General features: G+C 42.3%; 2 protein-coding genes across 5 annotated transcripts in view; one reads left to right on the top strand and one right to left on the bottom strand.

Moving 5' to 3' along the window:
• The window catches only part of asap1b (ArfGAP with SH3 domain, ankyrin repeat and PH domain 1b), a 46,726-nt gene extending 39,728 nt beyond the window's left edge, over positions 1–6,998 (top strand). The window contains exons 24-30 of one of the 4 annotated variants that reach the window (XM_061758825.1): positions 922–990; positions 2,099–2,275; positions 4,032–4,110; positions 4,358–4,422; positions 4,514–5,040; positions 5,487–5,609; positions 6,093–6,998. In XM_061758825.1, the coding sequence (XP_061614809.1) occupies positions 922–990; positions 2,099–2,275; positions 4,032–4,110; positions 4,358–4,422; positions 4,514–5,040; positions 5,487–5,609; positions 6,093–6,167 (1,115 nt within the window). In that variant the 3' untranslated portion in view covers positions 6,168–6,998. The remainder of the gene's footprint in view (positions 1–921; positions 991–2,098; positions 2,276–4,031; positions 4,111–4,357; positions 4,423–4,513; positions 5,041–5,486; positions 5,610–6,092) is intronic. The other 3 variants (XM_061758822.1, XM_061758823.1, XM_061758824.1) reach the window with 3 other exon arrangements.
• Positions 6,999–7,881: 883 nt separating this feature from the next.
• eef1a1l3 (eukaryotic translation elongation factor 1 alpha 1, like 3) lies at positions 7,882–12,018 on the bottom strand. Its single transcript, XM_061758829.1, has 7 exons — positions 11,662–12,018; positions 11,410–11,589; positions 10,015–10,311; positions 9,714–9,864; positions 8,931–9,187; positions 8,202–8,436; positions 7,882–8,121 (listed from the first exon to the last, which is right to left on the bottom strand). Exons 1-7 carry the CDS (start codon positions 11,803–11,805, stop codon positions 8,018–8,020), a joined length of 1,368 nt encoding a protein of 455 aa, XP_061614813.1. The 5' UTR covers positions 11,806–12,018; the 3' UTR covers positions 7,882–8,017.
• Positions 12,019–12,199: the final 181 nt, after the last annotated feature.

Raw genomic sequence — 12,199 nt, 5'->3', positions numbered from 1 at the left:
TTTTATCAGGAAATGAACCCTTTTCGAAGGCACTCATACTTCGCTTAAATAATCATTGATAATCATTTTAAATATAATTAAAATTAAATGAAAATTAACCCCAGAAAAAAAATGATTTTTTTTAACGAAATAAAAATGTAGGTTTAACCTCATAAAAAAAATCTACTGTCCTATAACAATTTTCTCCAGCTACCAATTTAGATTTCCTGGGGAATTTAACCCTTTAAAGGGTGATAATACTTCATAGAATTCCCAGAAATAATAAAAAAAATACAATTGAAAAATATATTAGTTAACCCCAGAAAAAATATAATCAAAATAATATTTGAAGTATCATTTCTGAAAAGCTAATTGCCGTAATATAATTTTCTGCAGTTACAATACAGTATTTCGCTGACAAATTAATCCTTTAAACGACATTCATGCTAGGGAAATAAGTGGCAATTTTTTCATATATGACTATAATATTATACAACTTAAATGTAGAATTTTCAAATATGAAATCGAAAGCGAAATGAAGCATTTAACAAGCAACTCCTACTTGGCCAAAATAGCAATGTTGAATTAACGCAGTAGCTCGATGACTTTATGTGACGCAATTGGACCCTTGCGCTCATCTCAAAGCAGAGGCGAAGGAAACAAGTGTCCACGTTTGCGGTTGGTTTTGTGTGGAAAAATAAGTGTAGAAGCAGCACGCTAACAAGCGGCGTCTCTTTGCTTTGTTTTGTGGTGCGCGTTTGTGGAGGAGCAGCTCCTTTTCCGATGTTTTTTTTGTTGTTGTTATTTTTTCAAGAAGGAAAAAAAAAAAAAAAAGTTGGTTGACATGCAGAGTTGCTCTCCCACACGCCTCCTCCTCATCTCGCTCTTTTTCTTTTTTCTTTTTTCTCTCTTCCTTTGTTTCCCCTTTTTTTATTCTTTCAGCTCCACACTTGGCATTCCTCGGCTCTCATTCGCACTACGCCACACTGGCTGGCACCCGACCATACATCAGTGAATATCCCGATTTTACTTCAACCCGGTCTCCCTTTCCATCCCGCCTCCCCGAGTATTACCCTTACGCGGCTATTCCCCGCCGTTTGCAGCTCATGTGCGAAGGGCGGAGGCGCTTTATTTAAAACTAAGATCAAATTAGATTTTTTTTTTTCTCCCCCCCCTCCTCCCCCTGGATGTGCTGCCATCCTTGAGCTGTAAACGCGAGGCACAGCTGATTGCTCTCTCTGGCTGAGCTCTCTGATAGATGCTTTCTTCCCACTTGACTACAAAAAAAATTTAATCTTCGCATACAAGTAGACACGAAAACAATGCATTTTTTTGTACGGTGGAACTCCTACAAGCGAAAACATAATTTTTACCCTCAGGAAAGTGACACATTTATTCACTGTAGTGTATTCACTGTCAATAGTTAAAAAAAAAAAAAAAAAAGTCCTGGATTGAATTTTCAATGAGAAAGATTGAACGCAATCTAATTTTCCAGCATTTTTAAATCCTACACTTGCAAAACAAATTAAGTTAACCACTTTCGATATTAAAACAGTCAAGGAAACTCAATCTCAATTTTTAATCTTAGCGTAGTGTGATACATTTTTTTTGTATTCTCAACTGTTACGCAAGTGTAAAAACAAGTGAACAGCTGTCAATCGTAAAGAGTAAAAGCATAGAACAGTCTTAGCTTTAATTACGAATGACGTTGGCCTGAAAGCGATCTCGTTTCTAATGTTCTTAACTGACATACAAGTGTAAAAACAAGTTACCGTAACCACTGTTTATAGTATATACCAGTTATTTTCAGTGTGATACGTAGGCTCTCTCTCGTAGTATGCAAAAGAATCGCTGCCTAAGTACAGTTTTATTTATGTTTTATGTTCAATCTTATGTACAATAAAAACTGCAAAATGGGCTGGATTGAAGAAGTGATGTAGTAGTTCCACTGTATCTACTCGGATGAAGAAACAACAACAACCTCTTCCACATTTCTCTGCTCCTCCTCTTCCTCATGATCTTCATCTCTCCCTTTACCTTCTCAAGTGGGGGCGGGCTATTTAGCGTCGTTTTCTCGCCGTCCCGTCCTCATGTGTTGTGTGTATTATCGCTCCTCCAGCTCCTCCGCCCCCGTGCAGCCCCACCTCTCCACTCACGGCGGGAGGCAGCGCCACCCTGTCCAAGAAGAGGCCGCCGCCCCCGCCGCCCGGCCACAAACGCACCCTGTCCGACCCGCCCAGCCCGCTCTGTCACGGTAGAGGGGGCGTGTCCGGCGGGGGTGAGACGCAAGCACACGGTACCGAATGAGGACCACGGCTGAACGCTTTACCTTTACACCGCACCATAACAGATACAGTAGCGCCTTGACTTGCGGGTTTAGTTCGTTCGGTGACCACGCTCAGAACACAAATCAACATTCCCCATTAAAATGAATGAAAATGCCACTCATTCGTTACAGCCCCCCCCCCAAAAAAACACCAACAAAAAAACGTGTATGTGTTTTCTTAATTAGAAAAATTGCACTCGACCGTATTGTACTTTAGAAAAACATGGAATGATAACACAATTAGATAGAATGTAAAGAATTCAACGGTCCATCGTGATTTCATCCTTCAATGCCCATTGACTTGTGCTCCTACTGGTGTGGTGTACACACCTTGGACACCAGGGGGCAGTATAATACACGAAGAAGACAATTACAACTAAGTGACTCAGTGAACTTCAGTAATTGTAATTTTTTTTGCCATGAAAACTAATATTTGCCTCTGAGTTTTGTTGTATGCTCTATCTACGTTTGTTGCTGATGTTTGCGTTTAAATACAAATTACTTAAAGATATATAAGTACCGCAATGTCGATGCAAGTTTTGTTAATCCTATGGCATTTCCCATTATGTGTTAGCATTAAGCTAGCGGATTTCGTTCGGCAGAGTTATGTTGGTTAGACACACAAAGTATGATTTTCTTTCTTTTATGTTCCGTTTTTAAGGCAAATTTCAACTGGGAGTGGTGATAAACAGCTTGAAGCTTCTTTTTTGAAGAATTTTTCCCTATCTGCCAAAGTGCTGCTTGTTGTGAAGTTCGCTGCTACCATCTAAAGCTCTTATCTCAAATTTTCGCTCACAACTCAAGACAAAAAAATCGACCTTGCGACGGTTCGTATCTGGAAAACCCCATAAGTTGAGTCACTCATAAGTTGAGGTACCACTGTAAGCTAATTAAAGCGCATCTGGAAAGTATTGACAGCTCTTCACTTTTTCCACCTTTTCTTATGTTCAGGCCTTATCACAATGTGGATTCTGTTCATTTTTCCCCTCAAAATTCTACACGCTACACCCCATACTAGTTACAACATGATTTTTTTTCTTTTTTAAAAAAAATCACATGTACATAAGTATTCACAGCCTTTGCGAAGTACATTGTTGGTGCACATTTGGCAGCAATTACAGCCTTCATTCTTTTGAAATATGATGCCACAAGTTTGGAACCCCTATTGGGCATTTTGGCACATTCCTCGCCACCTTTCTGCCAGATCTCAAAGTTCTACAGACAATTTATTTGACTGATATTGACAGAAGTTTATATATATATATATATATATACACATTTTCAAAATAAGAAAATAAATAATGATGTCATTGTGGGGTGTTGTGTATAATTTCAATTTTGAGTTAAAACAATTATGGAAAAGGGCTGTAACATATCAAAATGTGGAAAAAGTGAAGAGCTGTGAATACTTTCCTGATGCACATGAAGTCCATTTTCCTGTTCAAGTAATGTTTCAAGTGCAAAAAAAAAAAACAAGTTAGGCAACTGAATTATAATTTCATACGGAAAGCTAAAATGCTAACGCTACCCCAAGCGTCTCGGGGCTTGCGGAAAGCTCAGCCAGATGACCGAGCCCCTCCTCCTCCTTTCCCATTGTTTTTTGTTCTTCTCGAAGTCATCACGGCATGTTGATTTGTCTCATATTTGCGTGAGACGAAGACGGAAACCGTTGTCAGTGTTTGTAATGTGTGTGATGTGTTTGTGGCCGCGGTTGCGGATGCTGTAGGAAGCGACTCCACGCCTCCTCCCGTCAACAAGATGTCGCCCGTCTCCAACAAGTTTGAAGGCATTCCTCAGCAGCAAAGGTAACGAAGCCCAAGTTAGAGTTGAAAGTTAGAGGAAGGGTTGCAAATTAGGATTTTCCAGCCAGCGTAAGAGTTTAAAAATTGGGGTTCAAGTCAAGGTTAAGGCTTCAAGCCGGGAGTTTGGGGTTTCAAATCAGGGTTTTGACGACTGGGTTACGGTTTTCTATGTTTAGGTGCACCTAATGAAGTGTCCAGTGAGTGTTACTGATGCTCTAATTGTCATTTGTTTTCTTGAATAACCTTGCAGTACGACTTCAAGCAACACAAAGTCCACACTTGGTCCAAGGGTTCTTCCCAAACTACCTCAGAAAGGTGCGCTTTATCATTATTATGATCATCATTATTATTATTAAAACAGATGTATTATTGACTGTGTATCTTATTGATGCGCTTCTGTGTGCAGTGGCGCTGCGCAAGATCGACACCATCCACCACCCCTCCATGGATAAACCCAGCCTCCCGCCAGAGGTCTTCCAGAAATCCCCGCCGGGGACGGACGCCCCGCAGAAGGCGCCGGCCCCGGAAAGGCCCCAGCCCGGCGAGCTGCCGCCCAAGCCGCACCCGTCCGAGCTGCCGCCCAAGCCCGGGGAACTCCCGCCAAAGCCGCAGCTCTCGGACCTGCCGCCCAAACCACAGCTGGGCGACCTGCCCCCCAAACCGCAACTCAAAGACCTGCCGCCCAAGCCCCACCTGGCCGACATGCCGCCCAAACCGGGGGCGGGCGAGTCGGCCCCGCGGCCGCCGGGAGAGACGCTTGCCAGGCCTCAGACGCAGCCGCCCCCGCCGCCGCCGCAGCCGCAGCCTCCGGACTCGCCGTCCCCCAATCAGCCGCCCCCACCACCGCCGCAGCAGCAGACCGCCGAGGACGCCAACGGGACGCCGCCCGGGACCTCTGAGACCCCCGTGCCCCTCCCGAGGAAGATCAACGCGGTACCCTCACTCATCTACAGTGTATCCGGAAAACGATTCACAGTTTTTCCACATTTCACCTTTTTCCAAAATGGATTAAATGATTTTTTTCCCCCATAAAATTCTACTGATAACAAAAAAATACAAAAAAAAACAAAATTGAGATTTTTCGTAAATGTATAAAAAATAAAATAATAAATAAATGTACAGTGCATCTGGAACGCATTCCAAGTGCTGTTTTCACAGTTTATGTTTCATATAATTTTTTATTTTTTTTCCCCTCAAAATTTGACATGACAACCTGAAAAAACTGAGATTTTTGCTAATTTGTTAAAACATTTAAAACAAAATGAGAAATCACATGTACGGTGTATCGGGAAAATATTCCAAGTGATTTTGTCAGATTACATGTATTGATTCGTCTGTAAATGCATTTCATGTGATTTTTTTATTTTTTTTCCCTTTAGGGTAAGAGTAAGGCGCGGCGCGTGAAGACCATCTACGACTGCCAGGCCGACAACGACGACGAGCTGACGTTCGTGGAGGGTGAGGTGATTGTCGTCACGGGCGAGGAGGACCAGGAGTGGTGGGTAAGTCGGACGACTCGGCAGCCCGGGTCAAGGTATCAAGTTAGAATTTCTAAGTAAGGGTTCAAGTTTAATTTTCAAAATAGGGTTTTAAGCCAGAGGGTAGGTTTTCAAGTTAGGGTTTCAAATGAGGATTTATTTGAAAGGGTAGGTATCAGGTATCAAGTTACAGTTAATGTTGGATTTTCTAGTTAGGGTTTTTAAATTAGTTTCAAATTAGGGTTTCAAACCTGGGTTAATGTTTGAAATTGGTTTATTAAGTCAAGTCACTTTTATTAAAATTATGTATTGCTACTTGTGTTGCTGCACCGTTTGTTGAAATTTCCGTTGCGTAGTGTTACTGCAACATCAATGCTAGTTTTCTTTAGCCCACCTATGGCATTTTGCATTGAGCTATCAGACTTTTTGCAAATTGTGTGGTTTGGTTAAACGCACAACGTGTAATTCTCTCTATGTTCAACTTCAACCGGTATTTTGTCCTTGCAGATCGGTCACATCGAGGGCGAGCCAGAGCGGAAGGGCGTCTTCCCCATGTCCTTCGTGCACATCCTCAGCGACTGACGGCTCGCCAAATCAAACCTTTGCACTACGCCTCCGTGTACATAAATGAGAAACATCCACTCACATAAAAGTCAAAAAAATGGGAAAGGCTCGTCCGTGCTGTACAAAGAATGTGCGTAACCCCCCCCCCCCAGTATTATCTCCCCCATCATATTCTATACAAGCTCCCAGCACTTAGCTATCTGTCCACGCTGTGTGTGTATATACGTATGTAAATATATATATTTGTGTGTCCGCTGTACATGTTTTACTGTACAAACAAAAAAACATGCTATGGCACATTTTATCCGTATTCCTCCATCCACAAAGGAATTTGTCCGGCATATCCCCCCGCCCCTCAAGGAAGTCAACGTAGCCCCGCCCCAGCTTGCTTTGTGTGTACACGTGTTGTTTTACAGTAGACCAACAAACCTGCTGCTGCTCGAATAGCCTGTGGTGGAATATCCAATGTTTACTTTATCTCCCTAAACCTTATGCACGACTGGAACGCTCACCTCAGGGTATGAAGAGCCACTAGAGAGAGAGAGAGAATGCAACCCCCCCAAGCCACTATTATTAAGAAGCAGTAATAAAAAATAAAAATAAAAAAAAGACAGCAATAATCTCAAGCCAACGCAGTGGGCTTGACATTTTCCAACTTGTCTCATAAGCAAAAAGACAAGTGACAAGCTTTTATGGGAAGCTCGTTTGATGCTTGCGCAAAACGATAACCAGAAAGATTGTGATGTCACCTGCTCCTCACTGACTTTGTCCCATTGTTTAGGAACAAAACACAAAAAAAAGAAACCAACCCATTGTATCATTAAAGTGCTGTACTTCATCAAAATCTGACCCTTTACTGGATTTCTGCAGTTTTTTTTAAGTTACACAGATGTACATCTTTATAAAAATACCTAGCAGTTTATTCTTCCTAAAATTTGGGGTTACCAGTATGATAAACTATCCCATTTAGTGATAGCTGTGAGTTTGTATTAATTTTAGTATGAACATGTGTTCCCAATTGTTGCCTAATCCAAAGTTGGTTTTATTGAACAAAACTTGGTTAAAAAAATAGCATCGCCAAGTCTTTCAAAGTTTGACAGATTTAGAGAAATTACCATTCTGGGCAGTGGGCTGACAATTTCAGTTAAAGATTCATGTTGTGGTAAAGGAGGTGCTAAGGCGAAGCGCTCGATTTACCGGTTGATCTACGTTCCTACCCTCACCTATGGTCACGAGCTTTGGGTCGTGACTGAAAGAATGACATCCCGGATACAAGCGGCCAAAATGAGTTTCCTCCGCAGGGTGGCCGGGCTCTCCCTTAGAGATAGGGTGAGGATCTCAGAGTAGAGGAGCCAGATGGAGGTGGCTGGGGCATCTGATTCAGACGCCTCCGCAGTGAGGTGTTCCGGGGACAACCCAGGACACGCTGGAGAGACTACATCCTTCAGCTGGCCTGGGAACGCCTCGGGATCCTGCCGGAAGAGCTGGATGAAGTGACTGGGGAGAGGGAAGTCTGGGCATCCCTGCTAAAGCTACTGCCCCCGCAACCAGACCTCTGATAAGCGGTAGAAAAATGGATGGATGGACTTCAAAAATTCAAACAACTGAAGTCAACATTTACAGGTTGGGTCATGCTCAGTTTTCAACTGCAAGGAATTCACTTCCCCCATTCAACTGGAACCAGTATATGTTGCATTGTGTTGAAGTGTGAAATTAGACTAGAAAAACAAACTTCTTGGTCAAATGTTTTATTTCCAACCAAAATTCAGCAGCTTTCTGTAACACAGGAGTCAACTCAAAGAACATAAATACATCTTAAAACTTAACTTAAAGCCTCTTTTTGTGTTATGTAACAAAAAACTGGTAACTTATTTAGACTTAGACACTTGGGTTTTGGAGCCTTTCTCCTTCTCCACTGATTTGATGACACCGACTGCCACCGTTTGCTTCAAGTCTCGGGCAGCAAAGCGACCTGTTTGAGGGTGGGGGGGTGAGAGACACTGAAAAGGTACAGAAGCATTTGGCATATAAACTGTTTTGGAGTTGGCATACCAAGTGGAGGATAAGTGAAGAAGCTCTCCACACACATTGGCTTGACAGGCACCAGTTTGACGGTGGCCGCGTCGCCCGACATCAGCAGCTGTGGGCGCTCCTCCAGCTTGTTGCCCGTGCGGCGGTCCAGTTTCTCCTTGAGCTCGGCGAAGCGGCAAGTCACGTGCGCCGTGTGGCAGTCCAACACTGGCGAGTAGCCTGCCTTGATCCGGCCCGGGTGGTTCAGGATGATCACCTTTAAATGTGTGTGGGGGGGGGGGATTTGATTCAGGGACGCAAAAATGTAATGAAAGCAACGCCGATCATAGTGGAATACAATATCGGGTCAGATTACAAACTCGTTTGTACGATCAAGGAATTTTACATTGTTTACATGTACTTTGGAGACTACGCGGCAAGTCAACAGCTTTGTGCCAGTTGTAGCGATAAATGTATCATAACAATATGAATATGAATAAACATTTGATCCAGTCCTATTGCTAATATACAATTTACAGTTTATTCTGCCACCCCCAAATTATTAGTGTCGTACTAGTACCGCTTGTGGACCGTGGACTCCATCTAGTGGTATGAGAGAGCATTACTGAATTAAATGTTCACGCTGCATAATGTTACAGGGTCTTAAACATTTTTGAATCCAGTACAGTTCAATTGTCGTTACACTCCATTTTAATGTTTGTCACGGCAAAGTATTTTTTGAAGCAGTACTGCGTGTTCTCTGGCGCCAACCTGGGCCTCGAAGCTGCTGACGTCGGAGGGCGGGTCATGCTGGGCGTTGCCGGCGACGTCGCCGCGCCTCAGGTTCTTGACGGATACGTTCTTGATGTTGAAGCCCACGTTGTGGCCCGGCAATGCCGTGTCCAAACCCTGGTGGTGCATCTCGATAGACTTGACCTCCGCGGTCACCTTGGCGGGCGAGAACATCAGCGTCATACCCGGTTTCAGGACGCCCGTCTCGATCTTCCCCACGGGAACCGTCCCCACTCCTGGAAAGCGAGGGACTCGTCATTTCTCGGGGACTTTCAGATTTTTTAACGCCATACCCCTTATCAATTGCAAGGGTTTAGTCACTCATTCTATGTCATTACTTCATACAAAACTAAGTTTTTGCAATTGAACATCAATCAATTAAAACCATGCATCTCTATTACCTTCAAATTTCTATTTTCACTTATAGATTTTGGTTGCATTTTATATTTGAAAGAAATTCTCATTTTAAAAAGTTAACAAAAAAAATGTTGAGCATTTTCTCCATTTTATTTAAAACTGTTTTGTTGTGTTCCTGAATTTATAATCTTGCATCTTCAAATTAAACACCCTGCCTCCAATTTTCTAGTCATTTTTAATACAAAACAAATTTCTGTAATAAAACGTAAATTTTCATTTTTCCCCACATTAAAAAAAGATTGAGTTTCACAAAAAAAAAAAAGGAATATTTCCAAATTTCCATAAATTTAATATGCAAATCCCCAAAATACATACTTTATTCTTTTTTATTCTTAAAGGCCTTACCTCCTATCTTGTAGACATCTTGCAGAGGTAATCGCAACGGTTTATTAATTGTGCGTACGGGCGCTTGAATGGAGTCGAGCACCTCCAGCAGAGTTTTGCCATTCGTGTTGCCTTCTCGCCGACGTACTTTCCAACCTTGGAACCACGGCATCTGCACAAATCAGAATGACATTTTTTTTCCCCAGCCGATTCATCGTAAAATAAATTTCCAGATTCATCGATTACTAAAATAGTTGCAGCCCTACTGTACAGTAAATCCTCTTCTACATTATCACTTATTGGCACAAAAAGTATTTGTTACATTCTGTGTGGCGGTGATCATGTTCTCGCCGGTCCACCCGGAGACTGGGACGAAGGGCACGGCGTTGGGGTCGTAGCCGATCTTCTTGAGGAAGCCCGCGACGCCGCGCGCCACCTCGTCGAAGCGCTTCTGGCTGTACGGCGGCTCGGTCACGTCCATCTTGTTGACGCACACGATCATCTGCTTGACGCCCAATGTGTAGGCCAGCAGGGCGTGCTCGCGCGTCTGACCGCTGCGGGACACGCCCGCCTCGAACTCTCCCTTGGCCGCCGACACCACCAGCAGAGCGACGTCGGCCTGGAACGCAAAGAGTCCATCGGGCAGTGATTCTCAACGTACGTACGCACCCACAATTACTGCCCAGTGCAGTTCGGTTGTATTTAACTTTAGGACCATTACGTTTGCATTTAATCTTTCAGAACTGCTTTTTAACTCCATAGAGTATAATTTTACTCAACATTTGTGCAATACATTTTCATAGAACCATGACAGTTTATTTTCAGTATTAATGTGCATAATGTACAGTGGCTTACAATATTTAATATACACTTTAGGAATAAAACCTGTCACTTTATTAACACTTCAGCCTACAATGCTACTGTAATGCTTGTCATGGTGGCACTTTTTTTTTAAGCAGGTATTTGGTTCAAGTTTAACAACCACAGATTTATTCGCACCTGTAGGAAAACCTCCTCAAATTTAAATTGTTCATTGATCAAGTTTTTTTAAACATTACATTTTCCCGCAGCAAACTTTTTGTAATTAAACATGTCATTTTAAAAAATTTCAAAAGTAACATTTTTCTATTCAGTTTCTATCCTAAATGTTTTACAATTTTGACTAAAAAGAATTAAAAGCATGCATGAATATGTTTTAGAAAGAAATTCATCTCATTGTCCATAACTACTTTTGAGTTTCAAAAAAGTTCCACATTTTAAAATTTTAGTTAAACTCAATTTGTAATTGACAAATTGCCATTCAGTTTATTATTATTTTTTAAATTCACTATTCAACATTGTCATTGATTCTTATTTTTTATTTTTTTTAGAAGTTTTCTCCTTAAAATATTTGAACTTAGTTTTAGATTTTAAACTCATAAAAAAAGGAAATTTAATGCAACTTTTCACTATTTGAGTCCAAAGTTTTTTTTTTTTTTTTTTTTTTTTATTTAAACCCGACTCATACTTTACTATCAGCCAATCAGAGTTTGCCAATGTCATCCTCAATACTGTTAACAGCCATTAGGGGGCAGATTTGCATGGCAACAATTTGACCTTGGCCTTCCAAACTCCCACCCCTCACTTTGAACACAGAACTCCTCATCTACTTTTAAAAATCAGATTTTTTAAAAAGAAAATGTAAACATCTGCCTGGGTCAAAGTGACTTCTTCACACCTGGGACGTCCCCGTGATCATGTTCTTGATGAAGTCTCGGTGACCCGGCGCGTCGATGATGGTCATGCAGTACTTCTGTGTGTTGAACTTGAGCAGAGAGATGTCGATGGTGATGCCACGCTCCCGCTCAGCCTTCAGCTTGTCCAGCACCCAGGCGAACTTGAACGAGCTCTTGCCCAACTCCACAGCGAAAACCACGACGAATCAAAGTGCATTCAAATGCAACGAGTCGCTCGAACGTGCCCTCCCTACCTGCGCTGCGGCCTTCTCGAACTTCTCCAGCTTCCTCTGGTCGACGCCGCCGCATTTGTAGACCAGGTGGCCCGTGGTGGTGGACTTGCCGCTGTCCACGTGGCCGATGACCACCAGGTTGACGTGAGGCTTCTCCTTTGCCATGGTTGACCCAACAAACAAATAATCAAGACGATGCAGCAGTTTGAAATGACACGCTGGTCAGTTGTGGTTCTCCTTCAAACTTCCAACTTGCTTCTGTGGATTTGGACACCGATGTTCTTGAGAGAGGCTTTTATAAGCTGGGCCATGATTGAGGTCAGGTGTGAGAGGCCTCATTATAACTAATTGACCTCTGCTGTCTCAATTCTACCGTAAAATAGTTTGGGAAACATGTTTTTTTTAAAGCAAATAATAGTATTCCATATGAGTCAGAAGAAATACTTTGGGGACAACATCTCATTTGTTTAATATCAAATAGAGGTAACTGTAAAAAAATCCCTTCTCATGAACAGAAAATTACAGTTTTTTAAAAAATAATAATTAGAAAAATGTCCTA

This window comes from Phyllopteryx taeniolatus, chromosome 20 (assembly GCF_024500385.1).
Source record: "Phyllopteryx taeniolatus isolate TA_2022b chromosome 20, UOR_Ptae_1.2, whole genome shotgun sequence".
Taxonomy (NCBI): domain Eukaryota; kingdom Metazoa; phylum Chordata; class Actinopteri; order Syngnathiformes; family Syngnathidae; genus Phyllopteryx; species Phyllopteryx taeniolatus.
Note: the sequence above shows the minus strand (reverse complement) of the source record. Positions and strands in the feature narration are given on the sequence as shown.